General features: G+C 51.8%; 2 protein-coding genes across 11 annotated transcripts in view; one reads left to right on the forward strand and one right to left on the reverse strand.

Annotated features, from left to right (window-relative positions):
- Brd9 (bromodomain containing 9) overlaps nucleotides 1-1,434 on the reverse strand; it is a 17,191-nt gene extending 15,757 nt beyond the window's left edge. For all 8 annotated transcript variants that reach the window (XM_021258573.2, XM_087189155.1, XM_021258572.2 and 5 more), the window contains exons 1-3: nucleotides 1,299-1,434; nucleotides 908-1,122; nucleotides 540-672 (exon numbers count right to left, since the gene is read on the reverse strand). In XM_021258573.2, coding sequence (XP_021114232.2) covers nucleotides 540-672; nucleotides 908-1,122; nucleotides 1,299-1,350 — 400 coding nt within the window. In that variant the 5' untranslated portion in view covers nucleotides 1,351-1,434. The remainder of the gene's footprint in view (nucleotides 1-539; nucleotides 673-907; nucleotides 1,123-1,298) is intronic.
- On the forward strand, nucleotides 1,425-21,319 carry Trip13 (thyroid hormone receptor interactor 13). Of its 3 annotated transcripts, XM_004845119.4 has the most exons (13): nucleotides 1,479-1,708; nucleotides 2,203-2,368; nucleotides 5,450-5,579; nucleotides 8,086-8,141; nucleotides 8,720-8,810; nucleotides 10,494-10,566; nucleotides 13,265-13,328; nucleotides 13,917-14,003; nucleotides 14,197-14,303; nucleotides 16,294-16,447; nucleotides 19,103-19,215; nucleotides 19,860-19,929; nucleotides 20,654-21,319. In XM_004845119.4, exons 1-13 carry the CDS (start codon nucleotides 1,617-1,619, stop codon nucleotides 20,747-20,749), a joined length of 1,299 nt encoding a protein of 432 aa, XP_004845176.2. In that variant the 5' UTR covers nucleotides 1,479-1,616; the 3' UTR covers nucleotides 20,750-21,319. The 3 variants fall into 3 exon arrangements, with proteins under 3 accessions (XP_087045282.1, XP_087045283.1, XP_004845176.2); XM_087189156.1 differs by lacking the exons at nucleotides 19,860-19,929; nucleotides 20,654-21,319 and having other exon boundaries at nucleotides 1,425-1,708; nucleotides 19,103-19,240; XM_087189157.1 differs by lacking the exons at nucleotides 16,294-16,447; nucleotides 19,103-19,215; nucleotides 19,860-19,929; nucleotides 20,654-21,319 and having other exon boundaries at nucleotides 1,425-1,708; nucleotides 14,197-14,307.
- The last annotated feature ends 688 nt before the right edge of the window (nucleotides 21,320-22,007 follow it).

Here is a 22,007-nt window from a genome sequence, read left to right on the forward strand (position 1 = left end):
AGAGGGGGCCAAGCCCACAGGCAAAAGAAGATACTCTGAAAAGTGGCCACAGAGACCCAGAAGTTATGAGCACTGCAAGACTTCCCTTGGGTGACCCAGCACATGCACATAGTTTCTGGTGGCAGGGATAACCAATTCCAGCTCTAGCCTCCCTCTGGCCTGTCCCTGATGTCGTACATTCCAACCCCCAGCTGTCTTGGTTTTCCTGCCACCTAAGAGCCAAGAGACACTGCAGATCCCTAGGGGGAGACAGGATTTGTCCTAAGCACAAAGCCTTGGCAGGGTAGATCCTACATAGGAAGACTGGGGCCAGCAAGTCGTGGGCAACACTGCCAGTGGAAACTCTAGCCAAACACCATGGCAGCAGGTACCTGGGAGAGAAATCTCACTAGGGACCTATTGTCACTTGAAAGGATTCCAGATCCCTGCTCTAGACAAGAGAGGAACCCCAGGTCCAGGGGACACTGGTGCAGGAAGAGAGATGGCCCAGGCAATGGACCCCAGTGCCGTGCATGTCTGGGACCAGGGCAGGCTCTTGCCTGGCTGTGTCCGGCATGCTCGCACTGGCCGGTCTGGGGGCGGCTCCACCTCCACCTTCTTCCCAGGGTCGAAGTCTTCAGCCTCTCCTTCTGTGTCACAGTGCTCTTTCTCTCGCTTGCGCTTCTTCTCTTCCTGCGGAGTCAGAGGAGTGAGAGGCAGAGCAGCTGGGGTACACCTAGACTGGACAGCATCCCTCTGCTGCCTTGCAGTCTTCCCTCTTGGGAGCCCTTCTGGGGTGCACCACACAGGACAGCGCCCCCCTGCCATTCCGAAGCCTCTTCTTCGGATCCTCTGCTTCTGGATCCCCACCGAAGGGACAGCCACAGGCAAACTGAGACCCTGGCCAGGTGGCCGCTGTTCTCCTTACTTTCCGCTTCCTCCTCTCCTCGTCATCGAGGTGCTTCTCCTTCTCCGCCTTCTTTTTCTTTTTCTTCTTCTTTTCCCGGTGTCTCTCCCGTTCGTGGTCCGACCTGTCGTCGTAGTAGCTGGAGTCGTGGCCGGACCCTGAGAGCTCGGTCACCTCACTGCCCCCGACCTTAAGCACCAGCTTCAGCGGCTTCTCCAGCGGCGCGTCCGCGTAATCTGCGAACAGACAGAAGCACTGCATCTTTCGGGGCTATGCGGACCCCGCGGAGGACAGGCGCCGACGGCCGGTGCTGGGGACGGCCGGTGCTGGGGCGGGAGTCTTCAACCGAGCCCGCCCCAGCCTCGGACCCCGCCCGCCCCCCAGGCCTGCCCCCCGGCTCCGGTCGCCGCACCCTCGTAAGACGAACGCCACTCGGCTTTGTGCTTCTTGTGCTTCTTTCCCATGGCTGCGACGGCAGGCGAAGACCACAGACCCAAGGAAGCGCCGCATCCGGAAGCCCGGCCTGCGCCTGCCGGAAATGGCCGAGCCGCCGCCGAGTACTTCCGGCTCGGGGAAGCGGCGCAGCGAGAGCTTCCGGGTCAGAGGGCGGTGCGCCGCGCGCGGCAGATTCGAAGCGCTGTCGGGCGGGGTGGCCCCGAGTTTAGGGGCCGGGCGGGCCAACAGGGTCCTGCAGCCAGGTCCCCGCGGATCCCGGAGCGGCGGCGGCGACATGGACGAGGCGGTGGGCGACCTGAAGCAGGCGCTGCCGTGTGTAGCTGAGGCGCCCGCCGTGCACGTGGAGGTGCTGCAGCGCGGCGGCAGGTGAGCGGAGCGGCCCGGGCGTGGACCCCGGGACCTCACGCGGCCGAGGCTGACTGGGAACAGAGCCCAGCGGTCAGGGTCAGAGTTAGAGGGGCCGCGGGCGGGAGTGTGGGGGTTGGGGGAGCTGCTGCCAGGGCTCTGGAGCCGGCTGCGGGCTGGAAGGGACCTGGGCTTGGGAGCCGCAGTGCCGGCCACAGCCCTGGTTGACTAGGGGCGGGCTCTTGTTCAGTGTTAATAAATAAACACCGGATGTGTGCATTCAGCCTCACCATAGCCCAAGAGAGCAAGAATCCGAGCGTCCCGCCTCTCCAGTGGCGAAAGGAGGGGACTTCCGGAGGGTGCAGAGCTGGTGGTGGGACTACGTTGGATCCCTGGGTGGGCACATGATCTGCCTATCCTTAGCTCATGAATTTCTTGAGTATGGTCTCAATTTGTTTTTGTTTTTGTTTTGTTTTTTAACTTAGGTCTTTTCTGTGTATTTTGTGTTTTCATAGCACTGCAAAAAAAGAAGACATAAAATTGAATGTTCGAAAGTTGCTCAACAGGCATAATATTGTGTTTGGTGATTACTCATGGACGGAGTTTGATGAACCTTTTCTGACTAGAAATGTACAGTCTGTGTCTATTGTTGACACAGACCTAAAGATTAAAGATCCTCAGGTAACTTACTGATTTGAAGTACTGGTGACAGTTCACCCCAGCTGATACAGAGCTGGTATCATGACTGTCTGCTGTCTGTTATTTGCTTATCTTTTGGTTTGGATGCAGACAAGTTCTGGCTGTCTGTCCTGGAGCTGGGTGCTGGCATGAGACTCGGCCCAAGTGTCAGGATGCTCCGAGTGAGCAGAGGACAGACTGGAACCCAGGAGTTGGAAAGCTGCACATAGAGTAGTGGGCTGTGTTGTTGAGGTCTGTGCGCCTGTCTCTGACTCTGTCGGCTAAGTGGTCCTGAAGTGCTTGGAGCATCTGTTAGGGCTGCAGGAAGTGTGCAGGTCACAGAGGGGAGATGGGCTCCCTGTCTGGAAACTTTTGCTTCCTGAGCATGGACTGTCTGCCCCACCATCTTAGCCCATGTGGGGGAACAGGGGTGCTCTGTGAGCTGGGTGCCTGGGGACCATTCTGTTACCAGCACAAGAATAACTAGAAATGTGTCCTGAGGGAAGAGCATCACTCAGCACCGTATGAATTGCCACTTTAAACAGTGGGCTTGGCCCTGAAATTTTGCATATGACGTGTACTTTATACATTTTTTAAGACTAAGAGTTGATGCTATGGTCCTTGGTTTTGGCCCACCTGAATTGAAAGGAAAAGCTCTCCAGATTAGCACAACCTGACTAGAGGGTTTAGGGGTAGCCATGACATTTTTTTTTTTGATACCAGTCATCGAACTTGGGTCCTTGCGCCTGCATAGCAGGCGGCAAAACCACTGAGCTAAATCCCCGGCCCCCTGCGAAAACTAATAATCTCATTTTGACTGCAGATTCACTCATCGGAATTTATCTTAACTAATATGCAGTTCTGTAGATGTATACAGACAAATATTTGTTCCATATTGTTAGCACCTATAATTTGAAATACTTTGCCACCTTCTACCAACCAGAAATTGGCCAAATAAATTTGATACATTTACATTAAACAGGATGTAGGCATTAAAAGAAGAACTAGATTTCCATCTACTGATAGAAGTATGTTTCCAAGCTGTATTAAGAGGGAAAAGGCACAGTCAGAAAACTACATGTGTTCCCATTCCCCATTAGTCCACTAATCTGCTTTGATACCATCTTGGAGCTGAATCATGGAGAAAACAGTCTGTCCAACAAAGTTATTCAAAATCTCTCAAATTCTGTGCCTGAATATTTTGGACATCGATTAAAGGAACCAGCTCAGTTATGTGACACCACCATGTGTACACATAAGCTACCTGTGTATTCTGTCACCCCAAACTTCTTCCTTTGATGGCTACTTCAGTCACCCCAATGGAAACCAAATACCTTGTAGTAAAACAAATGTTTCTCTTTGTCAACTCCCAGCCCAACAGGGTTTTTTTCCTCCTATTCCCTGTCTCTCTGTGCCTTAATGTCAAAGGAGTTCTGACCACTATCTGGCACTTACAGAGTTCTCAGAAAAGACCCAGACAAGCAGCCATTCTTCATCCTGTAGACTTAGGATCCAGTCACAGGGGAAAAAACAGTCATTTGAACAAGAAATAGCCAGTATGGTGAATTATTAACTAAACCTGAAAATTCAAATAAGACTTGGCTAGTACAAAAGGAAGATAACTTTGAAGAATATATAGTAATATCAGAATCATGATAGCAGATACAGCATTATGTAAAATTATATGTAGGGCCCACTAACATTCAGGGAACATGATTTTCCTCAGTTCTGATGTCCAATTTTTGGTTACCTTTTCTCATTCGTGTTATTTTCTAGTTCTTGGGGTGGCAGGTAGTGTTCTACTAAATCTTTTTGTTGTTTTTGGTACTGGGGATTGAACTCGGGACCTTGCACTTTTGAGTCAGGCACCGGAACCACTGAGCTAAATCCCTGGTCCTCTACTAAATCTTAAGTATTTGTGGAGAGCCTGGTGAATATCTGTGTTCAGCATCCCACAGGGTCTCGCTGATAACACACAGGCAAAAGGGAGGTGCAGACTCACTAGACTTCAGAGACGTGTGGGGAACAAATGGGCATCATCCTACCCTGGGAGTGGGAGTGCAGCTCCCATCAGGCTTGTGGTTGCTGAGGGAAGGGAGCAAACAGCATTTCAGGTTGCTGTTGCTGCTTGGTAAGGTGGAAGCTCAGCACCCCATGGGCCCCAGTGTCCCACAGCAGGAGGAGAGCAGGGTACCCCCTTTACCTGACCTCTGCCTTGTGCTGCCTTATTGGTGTTAAGTTAGTGGAGACTCAACTCCTCATTGGGTAGGACCCTGATGTTCTCCAGTAAGAGAGATCTTGGTTTCTTATGTACGTGATTATATCCATAGCTGGGCAGGCAAGTTACTGGATCATCTCGTAGTACCAGCAAGTTATGAATGCTCAGAAACACTAAAAGGATAAGGACATGTCAGATGGAAACAGGAGCTAACCTGAATTAATGCCAAGTGGACAAAATCTGAAATAATCGTACCAACAAAAAGGATATTTAGTATTAGATCATAACCTAACTATGTCTCAGTCCATAGTGATACAAGGAAGTGATTAAGTAAATGGGGGGGGGTCTTTATAGGATATTTGCAGATTATGTATGTAGGTCTCCTCACAAGGTAGCATCTGATCTCCCCCGACCAGTCCTGAGGTGTGGACCGCACTATTCCACTTCCAAACAATAAACTATGGAAAAGGAATGATGTATGACTTCCCAGTAAAAAAATCTCACAGTCCTCCCATAACCAAGTGATTGAGGCTAAAATTATCAGTTGTGTGGTGTGTATCTTGTACTGCTGATCCAAGGTGAGGAGGGGCCTTCACCTCTGCATTGAAACTCAGTATCCTAGTCTGATTTTGAGAAAAATGAAAACAAAACATTTGATGGTTCCAAACTGGAGGACAGTTAAAAAAAACCAACTGCAAAAAAAGAAATGGGAAACTACAAGATGTGATTGACAAATACGGTCACTGATGACTCATTTTTGGCTATGAATCAACCATACTTTTGGATTTTAGCATCTAATTAGTTGGAATTGAAAAGGAAGAGATTTTGAGGTGTGTTGATTTACTTGCCTTCTCTCTCATTCACAGCCCATTGATTTGAGTGCCTGCACTGTTGCTCTGCATGTCTTCCAGCTGAATGAAGATGGCCCTAGTAGTGAGAATCTGGAGGAGGAGTCAGAAAACATAGTCGCAGCAAATCACTGGGTTCTGCCTGCAGGTACAGGGCCAGATGGGTGTGGAGCCACCGAGAAGGGCCAGGGTCAGAGGGTTGTACACTCTTGGGTTTGCCAAGTCGCTGAGGAGATTCTGTCTGTTTTGTACAGTTCTAGGATGTTTTATCTTTTATGAGATGAAAAGTATATTGCTATTAGCTTTCTGTGACCATAACAAATGCTTGGGATGATCAGCTTACAGATGGTTTAATGCTTGGTTGCCTGTTGCTTAGGGTCTGTTCCTAGGTAGCATATCCTGGCCAGGCACATGGCAGAGGTGCGTTCACTTCATGGCCAGGTGGAAAGGACAACAGGGGCCTCATGTCCCACTATGCCTGGTGAAGCCACAGCCCATGACCCAAGACCTTCCACTTGGCCCCGCCTCTTAAAGCTCCCATCTCCACCCGATGGTGACTGGTGACAAGTAGAGGCCAGACATTTAATACATGGCCTTGGGGCACAGTCTGTATCCACATACAGCAGGTTCACAGTAAGGAAATGGAGCCTTCCAGGATGAGTGTCATACCTATGTGGGCACCTCTCTCTTCTTTGGCTTTTGCTTTTTCCTATTTTTTGGCAGTATTGGAGATTGAGCCCAGGGCCTTTGTGGTAAGCTAAAGAGTGAGCTACATTCCCAGTCTTTTTTGATTTTCTTTTTAGTTTTTTGAGACAGGGTCTTGCTATGTAGTTCAGGTTGGCCTTGAACTTACTATGTAGCCCAGGCTGGCCTCCAACTTGCGGCTATCTTCCTGCCTCAGTCTCTCAAGTGCTGGGATTACCGGCATGTGCTACCACGCCCAGCCTCTAGATATAGGACACCCTCACGAGTGAAGTGTAGGTGCTCAAAGAAATGAGGCACCAGCCATTTGGTTTTTTTTATTTTTTATTTTTTTTTAGTTCTTTTATTGGTACATTTTAGGTATACAGTTCATTTCCATTTATCATTGGGTGTTTGTACCTGTACATGATGTATCTTTGTTCTTATTTATTCCCCATTACCTGTGCACCTTTCACCCCCTCCACCCTTCCCTATTTACATAGACTTCGTTTCCTTTTTTTTTTTTTTTCTTTTCTCATAGTTTTTCCTTTCCCTCTTTTCCTTTCCTCTTCCCCTCCCTTCACCTCTTCGTCTTTGGACCTTTTTTCCTATTTCAAATTATCAATTATTCATTTTAATCATTTTAACCCTTGTTTACACTTTCAGTTTCTCACACTAGAGAAACTATTCGGTATTTACACATGGGTGTCCTATTTATTTCACTTAAGAGTATGGCCTCAATATGCATCCATTAGCTATAAATGACTCCAGTTTCTCATTCTTTAAGGCTGAGTAGTACTCCATTTTATAAAAAAACATATCTTCTTTATCTAGTTTCCAGTTAATGGACACTTGGGCTGTTTCCAAGCTCTAGCTATTACAAACTGTGCAGCTTATAAATATGGGTGTGCATATATCACTGTGGTATGATTCTTTTAATTCTTTGGGGAAGATGACCAGCAGGGGACTATCTGGGTCAAATGGGACCTCTAGTCCTAGTTCTTTGAGGTATCTCCATACTGATTTCCACAGTGGTTGCACCAGTCTGCACTCCCACCAACAATGGAGAAGGGTTCCTTTCTCTCCACACCCCCGCCAGCATTTGTTATTGGTTGATTTCTTGATAGCAGCCATTCTTTGTGGGGTGAAGTAGAATCTCAGTGTTGTTTTCATCTGCATCTCTCGAATGACCAGTGATGTTGAATATTTTGTCATATATTTATTTGCTGCTTTTACTTCTTTGTCTGAGAAATGTCTGTTCATTTCAGATGCCCATTTTTGAATTGGGTCTTTGAATTTGGGGGGGTCTGATTTTTTTCAGTTCTTTATATATTCTAGATAGCAGTCCTTTGTCTGAAGTAGAGCTGCTAAATATTTCTTCCAGCATTGTAGGTTGTCTGTTAGGTCTGTTGGTGGTTTCTCTTGCAGTTGGCACCAGCCATTTAAAAATAATTTTTTTGAGCTAGGGTCTCCCTGAGTTGCTGAGCTCCCCAAGCCAGGCTTGGACTTGCGGTCCTCCTGCCTGGGCCTCCCAGGGTGCTGGGATCATGGCAGGGACTGCCATGCTCAGCCCCTCCTGCTTTCTCCATGCTTCTTCGGGGGCTTTGCTGATGGGCTCTAGCTGGTGCAGGTTGGGGTTAATTCTGCTGTCAGGGTCCATGTCTGCCATGCCAACAGCTAGATTTAGCCTGCCACATGGGGAGAGCTCTGTTAAGGCACAGGCCTGGTATAGAAAATTGTGCATGATAAGAAGACATGAGAAAAGTTATTTTACTCTTAGTTAACTGTCAGAATGTCATGTGACTAGAACTTTAAGTTTAAGAAACACTAATATTTGAAGGCAAATGTACAACTGTGCTTATGCTGTGTCAGAACCACTGTCTACCATGTGGGTGGTGGGTGACACAGACCCCCTGGGTGAGTGTGATGTCTGTCTTCCTAAAACTAGGGCTTTCTTTTTCCTTTCCTCATAGCTGAATTCCATGGGCTTTGGGAAAGCCTAGTGTATGACGTGGAAGTCAAATCACATGTAAGTTCCTGTGGTTCTTCTGAAAATGTCCTGTTCATTGAAGAGACTCAGTCTTGTGCTCTGCAGTGCCTTCAAGCCCCTTGGCTCGGGAGCCTTTGGGACTTGGTCCGCCTGGGATCCCCGTCTCCCAGCGCTGCCTAGCACAGACCTGGTCTCGGGGAGGAGGGCAAGGGACAGGCTGGGGAGCCTCAGGGGAGCCAGAGGAGAGACAGTGGGCCAGGACCCCTGCACCTCACCCCCTCGGGGTGCGCCTGGAACCTGCCCCCACCTCCCGCTGCTCCCCAGAACCGTGACGGCAGGCCTGCTGTGTGCCTCCATGGCTCGGCTGGGGTTCTGGAGGAGGGGCTGCTCTGTGCCTGGGACCCTCTGGGACTTTGCTGAGTGTTGGTGTTTTAGGCGAAAGCAGCCATTTTGTCTCTCTTGCCTCTCAGTAGTAATAGCCGACGCTAACCCTCTTGCTTCTCCGAGTCGCCTTCTAAAATGAGAGCCTGGGAGGCAGTTGCCGAGCACCTGTCCCTCAGTAGCAAGCCCTAGCAGCACTGCCTTGGTGGCCTTCACCTGCTTTCTTTCTCTGCCAGCTCCTTGACTACGTGATGACGACCCTGCTGTTCTCAGACAAGAATGTGGACAGCAACCTCATCACCTGGAACCGAGTGGTGCTCCTGCACGGTGAGAACAGACACGAAATTCAGCTTTTCCTTTTGTCTTGTCCTTCCACAAGGAGCTTCAGCTCTGTTTTCTACAGGAGCCAGCATTGTCCCAGAACATCCCTTTCTGAAATGCTGATCCACGTCACAGGCCTTTGTCACTTGACCTTCCTTTGGCAGCTAGCTGATTTCTGCCCTGCAACTTTTTGTATTAAGTAATGGCATTATTTCACTAGCTGATGAGAATCCCTCAGGTAGAAACTGCTTTGTGTTTCTGCATAGTATTCCTGATCTTCACTTAGTGAGAGTGGACTGCAAAAGACATATTTTTTTTTGGTACTGGGGATCGAACTCGGGACCTTGTGCTTGCAAGGCAGGTGCCAGAACCACTGAGCTAAATCCCTGACCCCAAAAGCCTTTTGTTGGGGGGTACTGGGGATCAAACCCTGGTCCTTGTGCTTGTGAGGCAGGTGGTGGAACCACTGAGCTAAACCCCCAGCCGCAAAAGCCATATTTTAAAAGGAATTTAGTCAGGTTCTCTCAGGAGAAAATGGTGTTGGTTTGCCTTTGTTTCCATGCCACTGGGTAGAAAGGAGATGGGGACTGAATGAGATCACGAGAGTGCCCACGTTAAGGTGAGGCAGAAGCTCTGGGTAATTGAGCTTCATGATGGTCCCCAGCATGGCATCCTAGCAACAAGGTCAGAGAGGACAGCCATAGGGATTTGCATTAATGAAAGGAACTGTTTGGAATCAGGTGCTTGTCTCCACTTTAGTTATTGAAAGTGCTGTGGAGCAGCAGACTCAGGCAATCTCCACGTTCCACCGATGCACTCAGTCTTCCCTGTGGGGCACCTCAGCTTCCTCGAGCCCGCGTCTGGGGACTGTGTAGTAAATGGGGAATGTACAGGGAGAGCCTGGCCTTAGCTGCAGTGCTAGTGAGCAGCAGCCTCCTGAGAAAATCTGCTTACCAAGAGAAATGGGCCATGTTGGCTCAGTCGCAGAGGTTTCGGTCCATGGCGGGTTGGTTCTGCTGCTTGTGGGTCTGTGACAGCACAGTAGGAGCACGTGGTGGGCGAGAGTCCCTGTGTCCCTGCCAAGAACCAAAAGAGTAACAAAGGGACTGGTGCCATGCTCCCCTTCATGAGCTTGCCCCCAAGACTTGAACCTCCCTCTGGGCCCTCACACGTGCCCCTTGGGGACAGTGCTGACCATGCTGTCTGACACAGCACAGGGTGCCACCCACTTAGGACCACCTGCAGGTAGAGATGGGGCTGCTGCAGGTTGCAGCAGCAGCAGCTTTGCTCAGTGGCATTCTCCACTGATGAAGGTGTCTGTGGCCTTCGAAAGGTGCCTAAGTAGGTAGGTTTCATAGAGGAAGTGGGACAAGGACCGTCAACAGGATGTAGACCAGAAAAATCGCTGCCTCCCAGAATGCTGAGCTGGGCTGCAGGCCAAGAAGCAGTGTGCTAGGGGAGGGGTCAGGAATATAAGAAGGGTCCAATTAGGAAGAAAGAGGACTTTCTAAAGTGTATTGATATTTCATGGCTCCTCTCGGACTTCTTTGTAGGTTCACAAGCAGTACCTGCTGTAAGAGCAATAGCTTTTAACTCTTCCTTATTTTATATTGTGGTTAAGCAACTACTGTTGTTCCAGCAAACTCACTACACTGGCTTAGAGACACCTTTGCCTGGCTCTTGTTACAGGTCCTCCAGGAACTGGGAAGACATCCCTGTGTAAAGCCTTAGCCCAGAAACTGACCATCAGACTGTCCAGCAGGTAACTGGTGACAGAGAGGACATTGTGGGAATGGGATTTGCAATGTGTGAAGCTTTCGCTTTTGATTGCTTTACATGAGTAGTGGATTCTTTTCTGCGTATCGTGATCCTGAGTTTGATCTCAGGACTTGATCTCGGCCTTGATCTGTGGCAGCCTGCGTCCCAGTGATGTCCAGGCTCACTGACAAGAGGGTGGTGCATGGTACAGGTGCAGGTCCTGTGCATGATGGCCTTGCTGGTTTCTGTCCACTGTGCTTTTACTGGGTGAGGAGTGCTGGCCTCTCTTTGGACTGTCCATCCTTCCTTGAGTTCTTTCTGCGACTTCAGGTATCGGTTCTCATCATTTTGGAAAGTCATTGGTTGTTATTCTTCACTTGTTTCCCTACCCTCTCTTTTCCCTGGAACCTATTTATTGGCATGTGAGGTTGCTCTATCTTGTCCTACAAGGCACTGATGTGCTTTTTCATAAAATATCTGTGTTTCACTTTGAACAATGTCTGTTGCTGCATCTTCAATTCATCATTTTTCTGTAGTGTCTAATCTGCTTTTTTTTTCTTGAGACTGGGTCTTGCTAGGTTGTTCAGGCTGAGTTCGAACTCACAGTGATCCTCCTGCCTCAGCCTCCTGAGCGAGTGCTAGGATTGCAAGCATGTGCCACCAAGCCTGGCTTAATCTACTTTTTTTTTTCTTTTTGGTACCAGGAATTGAACTTGGGATCTTTAGCTTGTGAGACAGGCAGCGGAACCACTGAGCTAAATGCCCAGCCTGCTTAATCTACTTTTAATTCCATTCAGTGAAATTATTTTTCACTGAAAAAAAAAAGAAAGAAATTATTTTTGGTAGGATGTTTCTCTGAAGAGTCCATTTGGTTCTTTTTGTACCTTTCCTTTCTGCCTCCCTTATATTGTTAAAATGTGTGACAAGTTGAATGTTGTGGCCTGCCGCCTGTGTCATGTCATGATGTCTCTCTGTCTCCGCTGACTGGCTTATCTCTGGTTTGGAGTCACGTTTGTCTTAAACACTGAAGGTGGTGCTTTGAAGTGTATGAATGTCATGTCTTCCACAGTTCTTGGACCTTGTTTCTGTGCTGTTAGCCAGGGCTCTAGGGCTAGTCTTGTCTTCACACAGAGGGTGCTTGTCTGGGTCTGCATGGAGGACCTGGAATGACAAATCCGTATTCTCCATGGTGGCCGTGAGAGTCCCAGCCCTCGCAGCTCACAGATGTACAGAGCCTTTTTCTAGCTCCGGACTCTCCCTGCTCACTGGCCTTAGTGTTCAGCAGAGACACGGGACCATGCTACTTTCCAGGGAGGTTTTCCCCATCTCCCCTCTGGGACTCTGCCCTGCATTACCCAGCTACCTCCCTCTCTCTGAGCCTGGCCTGTTCCTTAGCTCAGCAGAGCAGTGCCACTGAGGGACGGTCCCTCCACACAGCCAGGGCAGTGGCCGGGCTCCCTGCTCCTCTCTCGGGGCTGGGACCTCCACTGCCTGCAGACTGGTCCTGACCAGATGTGGCTTTGCCTTGTCCAGTTTTCTCATCTGAGGCTTTGGGTGGATCGAGGGCCTGATACTCTAGTACTAAGAGGACATCCTGAGATCTATTACATCTGTTTTATTTCTTTTCAAAAATGTCTTGAATTTTCACATGAGGAGACTGCTTTATTTTTATCTTTGTGTTTAGTGACTTGGCCTTTCTTTTGACTCACTGAAATGCATCTGTTTTAAAAATCTCTAGGGAGGGCTGGGGATTTAGCTCAGTGGCAGCGCACCTGCCTCGCAAGCACAAGGTCCTGAGTCTGTACCAAAAAACAAACAAACAAAAAAAAGATCTCTAGGGGCAGTTTCTTAAAACATCAGAGGGAAGAAATAAGAAGTACAACTTTCTTTCAAGTACAAAACCCTGGAAATATGTATTAAGTGGCTTAGAAATGGCAAAAAGAATCTTTTGTTTTTCATCCTATCTAAATAATGTTTTACAGTTAATTTTGTTTAATACTCATGCCAGCCTTTTTCCCACTGCCCCTTGTTAAGCAGAGGCTACGATCTGTCTTTGTCTTGGCTTTGAATGGAATGCCAGGGACACTTTGGGAAAGCAATTCTTCTGAGGACCTGTGACCTGAGCAAGCTGGCTGCTCTCGCTTGGTCCTGGTTCCTCTTTGGCTGGGCCGGGGTCTGTGTCTGTGGGTCCACCCCCACCTGAGGGACAGAGGAGTCAGCGCTGCAGTCCGCAGGTGTCAGGGCGCCTCCTGTGGTCGAGTGGCCCAGGGCTCTGGTCTGCCAGAAGGTGCTGTCACACCGTGGAAGGAGGAAGAAAATGCTCAGCTCCTGCCAGCCTCCTGATACTTCGGGGTTTTTGTTCTTTGTTTGTTTGCTATGTTGTTATTAGTGATTCTCTTTAAACATAGAAATATAAATTACAACTAGCTAAAAAGGAGAGGTTTTACTCTTTAATTCAAACAGAGCTGTGGGAAAACTTTGCTATAATCTAGAACTATTTACTGCCTCTTGTTAGATTTCTCAGAGTTAGTGAGTCACAGAGCAGGTGCCTCTGTCCTTTGGGGAACTGCAGTGACTCCCCACGCTAGGAGTTCCCAGCAGGGATGTGGCAGTAAAGGGACCCGAGTGCTGCCGGCCCGCCTCTGAGGATGGGCTGGACCTGGCTTGGGCAGCAGCTCTCTTACCTGTTCTCATCATCACAGGTACCGGTACGGCCAGTTCATTGAAATAAACAGCCACAGCCTCTTTTCCAAGTGGTTTTCAGAAGTAAGTATCAAATGTTCTTATGTCTGGACTGTCAAACAGGCAGTTGGAAAAGCAGTCTCCTGTATATGAGATGAATGCTCTGAACACGAAAGGTCATGGGAGAAGTGGGTGAACCGAGAAGGTGACGGACTGACTGCTCACAGAGGAGCTGCAGAGCTCCGAGGGACTTGGAGGGAGGCCGGGCCTGGGAGACCCTGTTGGTCACACCGTAGACCTCCCCAGCAGATAGGAGAGGACGTGGAGCCGACACAGAGCAGGCAGTAGGTCTTTCGTGTTTGCTCATGTGGGCTGGGAAGCACAGTCCCAAGAGAATGACGTGGCTGGGTGCCCCTCTGAAGGCCCCTTGCATGAGTCTGTCCCCATGGTGGGTGTTCAAGCCTAGCATGGTGTCGGACAGGGAGTGCTGAAGGGGTCACACAGCAGGGGGAGCATCTGGGCTGACCTTGCAGGCCATCCTGGCTTCTCTGATCCAGGGCCTTTTCTGAGGAGCTCGTGAGGCCTGGGGGCAGCGGGGGTACAAACAACAGCAGTGCCCGCTGCATCTCGCATGGGGACTGCAAGTCAGCACTGAGGAGTGTTTTGTTGCAGAGTGGCAAGCTGGTAACTAGGATGTTCCAGAAGATCCAAGACTTGATTGATGACAAGGAAGCTCTGGTGTTCGTGCTGATTGATGAGGTGGGCCCCGTCAGTGGTTGCCTCTTGCTATTGCTTCCCCTCACTCAGTCCTGCTGCCATCTGTTCTCTGTGCCGCAGGGCCCCTGCCCCAACACCTCAGGCCCTGTGCTCCCACTGGCAGTGCCCACTTAGTCCTCCAGCTGCTTGCGAGGGTCCAGGCACTGACCCCATTGACCTGTCGCTCTGCCCACAGGTGGAAAGTCTCACAGCTGCTCGCAATGCTTGCCAGGCAGGTGCGGAGCCATCGGATGCCATCCGTGTGGTCAATGCTGTCTTGACCCAAATTGACCAGATTAAAAGGTAAGGCTCAAATGGGCAGTGCCAAGATGCACTTGACACTGAGTATTGACTGTCTTTCTCCATGCTGGATGCAGCGTAGGTAGTAAATTATTTTTTTGAAAAGAATCTTCAATTCGTTAAGTTTTACAGATGTAAAACAGAAGATGGGCATGGTGCACTTTCCACAGTGCAGGAATGCGCAAGATAAAGAATAGACCACGGTTGCACTGGGCATTAGTGTCAACACCGCCAGCATTGGTCGGGTTGAGGTTGCTGCATACTTGCCCACCTGGGCCAGGGCAGAGAGCGCTGTGTGGTCTGCACCGTCCTGCCCTGTGCTAGAGATGAGCAGGCTTCGTGGGTGACTGCTGACAGCCCACCCCAGGGACACACAGCTCAGACAAGAATCCCAGCAGCTTCTGTGCAGCCTCCAGCACCTGATAATCTGCACTCTCAAGCTGCTCCTCTAAAGCCTCCTTCTCCCTCCAGGGGCCTGGGTGCCACTCTCAAGCCAGGCTCTGCAGTGGGGTGGCGCTGGACTGGCCTGCGGAGGGGTATTTTCTGCAGGCCATTGCTGTGTGCAGTAGAGAATGTCTGCAGTGTCCTGGAGAGGAGCTGGGGGGGATCTGCAGGGGGGGCTTGGCCTGGTCCTGCCCAGCTCCTGCTTCCTCCTTGCCCCTCTCCAGGTGTGGACCCCTCCTTATCTGGACGTCCTCCTGGCCCCGCACTGTCCTGCCTCACTGCTTCTGCCCTCCATAGCCACTGTGTGCATGGCTGTGTTCTCCTCTGGCGACTCCTCCAGCCCCGCTCTCCTGGCCTCAGCTCCTGCTGCCTCGCTCCCCCATCAGGCCAGGAGTTCACCCACATCCTGTCTGCAGCCTCTCTCCACCTACATGTCTCTTCTGTGTCACCTACTCCTCTACTGTGGCTCACGGCTCTGAGTGGGCAAGTCCCTGCCATAGACCAGTCATCACACCAGACACTCCTGGGCCACTCATTTCACCCCAAAACCGCACCTATCTGGGGTCCCCCCATGTCCCCATCACACTGATGGCCTTGCCACATACTTGCTCAAGCTGGAAGAGAGTCACCATCTTCCTTGTCCCCTCGGGGATGAGGGATGTGGGCTCGGGAAGGAGTGGGGGGCACACCTGCCCTGGGCCCTACTTAGTCTGTTCCCTCCATAGCCTTGGGGCCTGTCTAGGTGACTGTCCCACCCCTGCTGGCCCTGTCCACTCCTGCCTCCATGTGACCTGACTGTGCTGCCCTCCTGGCTCTCCAGACCCAGCTCCTGACCAATGCACCCTGTCTTCTCTGCCCCAGGCACCTGACTGGAAGTTAGCAGCGGGAGGGGCTCAACCCTAGAAGGTCTCCATCCTTGGCTCGGCTCTGCTCACCCGCAGAGGGGCTATCTTTCCCCTGGGGCTCCCCCTTCACAGCTTCCCATGCCACTTCGGGCCCAGGAGGACAGCGTAGTTATACCCTCTGTAGCAGGCCACCCAGGGCCTGTGGAGCACCTGTGCCCAGTCTGCTGGCTCATGCCAGGCCTTGGGGGATGTTGGTAAGCAGAGCAGATGATGGAGGCTGGCTGTGGAGTTTAGAAGCTGGAGGGCAGAAGTCAGTGGTGATGAGACTTGTAGCCTGCTCAGGCCGGGGTAATGGTGGGTGCCAGGGTTACAGTAGGTGGGGCCCAGGATTGAAGGAGGTGAGGAAGTGAGGCAGGTGAGGTCAAGGTGAGCTCTCCAAAAGGCAAAGGAGTGACCACAGCAGGCGCCCTGGGAGAGTGGCAGCCAGGAGTGCCCGTGGGCGTGGGCTGGGGTCAGGTGGGGTCGTGGCAAGGCTTTGCAGGCTGCACAGGAAGTGGCTCTGAGAAGAGCCACCTGCGTGAGGCTGCTGAGCCACCTCCCCATGCCTCCCACAGGCCGTGCGTCCCCTGTCCTTTTCATCCAGCAGGGAGCACTCGTTAGTCCCCCAGGCTTATGGTGCCTGTGTCCTTGCCTCGACCACACAGGCATGCCAACGTGGTGATTCTGACCACCTCTAACATCACGGAAAAGATCGACGTGGCCTTCGTGGACAGAGCTGACATCAAGCAGTACATTGGGCCGCCCTCGGCAGCAGCCATCTTCAGAATCTATCTCTCGTGTGTGGAGGAGCTGATGAAGGTACCTAGTTGCTGTCCCGATCGCTGGCTTTCTGATTTGTTCTTAATGGGCACAGCGTACAGCAAACCAGTTCCGTTGGTATTAACCATCCTCAGTTGAAAGCCATAGTTCCTTGTATGTGGCATAATCTAAATTGTGGCTGCTCGGTATCTGTTGCTCTGGCACAGCGTGATCGCCAGCTTTCATCGGCAAAGGTACCCGATGAGTAGCTTAGTGAGTGGGCTGTGGTCAGCCTGCTGGGTGCACCCTGGTTCTTTTAGACCTGTGCCCCTGTCATAGTTCACCTTATCTAGAAAGAGGCTGAGCCCACAAGACCATATATGATGTGATGAAAAATTCTGTGTTTAAGTTTTTTGGGTTTTTTTTGGTACTGGGGATCAAACTCAGGTCCTTGGACTTGTGAGGCAGGTGGTGGAACCACTGAGCTAAATCCCCGCCCAAGTGTTTAAATTTTTAAAAAATTATTACAACTAAAGACATATTGCTATGAATCCTCAAAATATTCCCCCTCACTTCAAACACATTCATCCCATCATTCTTGCCACTTTCTGAAGCAGGTCTGAAAGTCCTCTTTGGTGTCTTTAGTTGCACTACTGTGATTGCCTTGGTGTCTTGAATCCATTCAAACATCTATCTTTGTTGGTCATTTTGACTTGGGAAAGAGTCCAAAGTCACACTGTGCTAGATCTGGTGAATGAGGTGGATGAGGACACACTGTCATGTTTTTATCTGTCACTTGGCAGCAGTTTTTGCTGTATTTCTCATAAAGACTCACAAAAGAGGACTATCAGAGTTGCTTCAGAAAATGCCAGGAACAATGGGATAAGTGTGTTCAAAGCAAGAGGGAGGATTTTGCAGGGGATTAATGGCAATGTGTCTTTTACTATAATAAACTTTTCTGAACTTAATACAAATCTACAGGCTTGAACCACTGGTGTTATATGCATAACTGTCCCGTGCTGCCCAGCAGCGGACACACAGATTATGGCTTTGTCATGAATGTGTTAAATATTCTAAATGTATTTTGATCATGCTTCATTCATAGGACTGTCTCCTGAGGGTCATAGTTCACAGGCTGTCATCTGACTGAAGGTCATAGTTTGCAGGGCTGCTTCTGAGGTCATATAGTTCACAGGCTGTCTTCCGACTGTAGGTTGTAGTTCTTAGGGCTGCTGTCCGACTATAGTCATAGTTTACTGGCTGTTGTCTGACTGAAGGTTGTAGTTCACAGCCAGTGGTCTAACACAAGATCATAGTTCAAAGGGCTTCTCTCTGGCTGAGGTCATGGTTCATAGGCTGTCGTCTGACCGAAGTTCATAGTTCATGGAACTGCTGTCTTCCTAGGTTGTAGTCCTCAAGCATTCCTCTGACATCCTGTGCTGCAGGAGCCTGCTTTGAGCTCTGCACTTAGGGAGCCTGAGCAGTGAGCAGGACAGAGGAATGAGGACTGGAACAGCAGTTGTCATGGTGAAGTCGTTGCCGCAGGCCAGCAGGGCGGACCTGACACTGAAGAGCAGGCCTCACTGTCCTCTGCAAGGGTGGCGTGACCTCCAGAGGATGCAGACAGGAGCTGCCTCGCTGCGGACCTGCTGAGGGCGCCAGCCAGCACTGTCCTGTGCGGTGTCTGTCTTGGCTCCATGGGTGTGGACTGGAGGTGCACGGGACCCAGGGTGATGTGCTGGACAAGGCTTTGTTGCCTGGAGCCTGGCATCCCGCTTTCAGTGCAGCCTCTGCCTCCTAATGCAGCCCTTACGTGAGTGCTGTGGCCTGGGGGCTGTTGTCCAGTTAGCTCCGAGGTGCAGGTGTCTCAGGGACACCGGCTGAGAGTGTAGGCCAGTTTCATAGCTCCGTGGTTTACAGACATCAGACATTCAGGCGTGTTAGCTGACCTGCGGCTGGTCCTGGTGGCCCGGGAGTGACTGGGGCCCTTGGTCTGTGTGGATCTTGCAGTCCATGCTGTGTCAGGTGGGCTGCTGGACTCCCAAGTGTCACTGGAGGGCACAGCAGATGGCCCCCCGAGGCCATGGAGAACCCAGAGTGCCACTGAGAGCCCCCGACACAAACCTGCTTCTTACCCACCAAACCCCTCGACAGGCCTCCCAGTCCTGGTTCCAACCCGAGACATTTCACATGGAGCTCAGTCCCGGTGATGCCCAGGGTGCCGTCCTGCCAGTTCAGCACAGCTGCTTGGCACAGGCGTCTGACTCCAGGCAGCCGCTCTGTAATGGGAGGTGCCGGGACCCGGTTCTCCATCTGTCATTCTGCTGACCCAGTCCCGTCTTAACAAACTCAGGATGCTTCTTGGGAAGGCAGTCAGGGTCCTGGGCCCGAGTCAGCCTGGCACCCCTGTGGATTTTGATGTGCCTCGAGCTGAGGTAACAGACCAGGCTTGATGGCTTCGGGTCATCCCAGCCATGATGTGTGGTGAGCAGATGACCTGGCTAGAAATCTGAGAGGCTGGGTCGCCGCTGGTGCCGGGTGTGCTTCACGTCCACATTCTTGTCTCTATTGGGAGGAGAGTGTGACACTGAGCTGACCTCCTCGTGGCTGGCACTTGAGTAACTGCTGTCCACACTTCTGTAAGGCGTGCGTGACTCGTGCCTGACCTGAGTGCCACCCGAATGGACTCTGCTCACTCCCGGCCTCTGTCCCCAGTGCCAGATCATATACCCTCGGCAGCAGCTGCTGACACTGCGCGAGCTAGAGATGATTGGCTTCATTGAGAACAACGTGTCCAGGCTCAGCCTCCTCCTGAATGAAATCTCAAGGTGCGAATAAGTTGCCCTCTTGTTGTCACCAAGAACCTGTTTGCTCAAGTTCCTGGGGAGGCGGGGTTCCCTCGGCAGCCAGGGGTCCCTGGAGGTGAGCTCTGAAGGCAGCGAAGTGGAGCTCCCAGGACAGTGAGAATGTGGCCCCAGGTTTGTGGGAGCTGGGAGGCTGCAGGGACCGTCCACGGCAGGCTGGGTGCCGAGGCGGAGCAGAGCAGCTTGGGTTTCTGGCCAGAGCTTGGACTTCAGTCTGGAGCCCTGAAGAAGGTCTTGGCAGAAGGAGAGCATGAAGAATGTGGTGCTGCTGAAGGCTGGGTTCCTGCTGAGAGACTCCAGTTGGTTAAGATAGAACAGTCTGCAGGGTTGTGGGGACCGGCATTCTCCTTCAGGGACTGGCCTGGTGGCGGCAGCCCATGGAGTCATACCTACACCCCTACTGCTGGGGCAGCGTGAGGCCCCCTGGCCAGCCCTGCCTGGGATGGGATGGGGGTTCGGGGGGCAGTGCCCTGTGGGGCCAGGAATGCCTCAGGGTCCCCTCGGCCAACTTGTGGGCTCAGGGTTCACAGTAAGAGCACGGTGGTCCCGAGACGCATGGGTTTTCACACGAACGACAGCTCTGCATGTGGTTGTTTCCACTCTTGCAGGAAGAGCGAGGGCCTCAGCGGCCGGGTCCTGAGGAAGCTCCCATTTCTGGCTCACGCACTGTTCATCCAGGTGAGTCCTATGCTGCGTCCACAGCCTCAGCCTGCCTGTTTCTAAGATGACAGGATCCTGGGTGGCATGCGGTCCTGAGTCCTCAGGAGGAGGAGAAAGGGTCTGTGCCTGAGTCTGGGCTCTGTCACGGAGCAGTGACCTGGAGTCACCCTCGCAGGCCTGGCACCCGGCCCTCAGCCAGGAGGCACTGCCCCCTTTCCCCTCCGGAGCATCTGGTTGCTGGAGGCTCTGGTCTGGCAGAACAGATATGCTGGTGTCTGAGACAAGCAAGTGCATCTTGGACCAGTTCTTTGTAATGGAATTGCCCGGTGCCTCTGCGAGTCAGTGGAAGCCTTGCGGCGGGTGTGGTGCGGGTGCTCAGGTGATGTGGGAAGGCCCTGGAGCAGGCCCCAGGGTGACAGACCTAGAGCCCCAAATCCGTTCCCAGCAGCTTCTGTTCCATGCTGAGTTGGCAGCTGACCCTGGTGCTCCCCTGCCTGCTCTGGCACCCATTTCTAACCTGCAGGAAATGGTGTCACGACTATGTGCCCCGAGAGGGCCTGAGCTGGCTCCCAGACTTGTTCAGCCGTGTCCTGGGCTGTCAGCCCTGAGGACATTGCCACTCTTTAACTGGGAATCGGGCAGCCCAGCACCTGAGACCTGTCTGCACTCCGTTCTCTGGGTGGGATGGTTGCTGCTAGGTGGCTCCACATGGCCACCCAGTGGTGACCATGTGACCTTCCAGGCCTCCACTGTCACCATCGAGGACTTCCTGCAGGCCCTGTCCCTGGCAGTGGACAAGCAGTTCGAGGAGAGGAAGAAGCTGTCGGTTTATGCCTGATCCTGGCCCCACATCTGCAGTTTCTGTGGCAGACTTGCAGGTGGTACCCCTGGCCCCCAGCTCCGTGCGCAGAAGCCCTCGGCAGAACCGCTCAGATCTGCAAGCCATGGGCAAAGCGGGAGCTTCCAAGAGAGGACTGTGCTTATGTTATCTGGAGTGCATCCTGGAAGCCAAGCAGCTGAGCATTCTCAGTGTTTTTAAAAGAGAGTTCAAATTCTGTTGGTTTCTCTGTAAAGGACCCAGTCACACACGCAGTTTGTTTGAAATAAGGGGAAATCCGTGTGGTTGTTACAGAGACACAGAGAAACTCAATCGCCCTGAGTAAGCTTGTGATCGCAGCTTCAAAACATGGACTCGCCTCACCTGGAAGGCAGCCCGTGAGGTCAGCAGCTGGGCTCAGGCGCTGCTGTGCGGCTCTACCTGAGGCTTTGTTGTCAAGGCATCATTCGTGTCCCCAGTGCGGATGCAAATGGGTTAATGATGGGTGCATTTCACAGAATGCTATGTTTTGTTTTTTAAAGGATGTAGCCTGTGGTCATAGTAAGTAATTAAATTCATTTTCAGAATTTTCTTTGATTCCAGTCTCTCAAATGTGTGGATTTTCCTAAAAGTCACCCAGGCCCCCTCAGCATGAGTACTGCCTGTGCCCTGAGGACCCCGTGGCTACGTTCCCCGCAGGAGCCACACCTAGCCTAGGGGACCTGTACTCCTGTTAGGGGCAGGCTCAGCAGCTGGGCAGGAGCCCGTGCACCCATGTGCTGCACCTGGCCTGATCCCTGGCCTGGTGCTGCCCCGGCCCTGGAAATAGCCTGGCCCTGCTGCTCATGGGAAGCCAGCCGTTGGGGCCGCTCGGCTGGGCAGAGTGGGCCTGGCCCCTACCCACAGGGTGGTGAATGGGCCGCGTTCCCCAGCAGGCACAGCCTGGTGTCTACCTTCAGGAGCTGCTCTCCACCCACAGGGCCAGCCTTGGTCCCCAAGCTCTTGAGAAAGAACGTTTTAGATAGCTGGGGAGAGAGGCCTAGAGGGACCTAGAAGACAGGTAAATGTCCTCTGACAGCAAAGACCAATGGGTCCAGAGCTGGGGAGAGCAGTGCTTTTACCCAGGGAGGTGGCCATTCTGCTCACTGCCCCAGGCACCTCAGTCAGCCTCCTGCTGGCCATGGGTGGTGGCCAGCAGCTGCAGACCTTCCTGTTCCTCTCAGGTAGACCAGCCTGTGAGCAGGGAGCACTAAAGCCTTGCATGTAGACCAGCAACAGA

This window comes from Heterocephalus glaber, unplaced genomic scaffold (assembly GCF_053883595.1).
Source record: "Heterocephalus glaber isolate CG9 unplaced genomic scaffold, H.glaber_assembly_v1.0 deba00001537, whole genome shotgun sequence".
Classification (NCBI taxonomy): domain Eukaryota; kingdom Metazoa; phylum Chordata; class Mammalia; order Rodentia; family Bathyergidae; genus Heterocephalus; species Heterocephalus glaber.

Coding starts and splice junctions, on each gene's coding strand:
- Trip13 (XM_087189156.1), top strand. CDS start 1,425: ATGGCCGAGCCGCCGCCGAGTACTTCCGGCTCGGGGAAGCGGCGCAGC. Junction 2,369..5,449: donor TAAAGATTAAAGATCCTCAG/GTAACTTACTGA, acceptor TCTCATTCACAG/CCCATTGATTTGAGTGCCTG. Junction 8,811..10,493: donor CCGAGTGGTGCTCCTGCACG/GTGAGAACAGAC, acceptor CTCTTGTTACAG/GTCCTCCAGGAACTGGGAAG.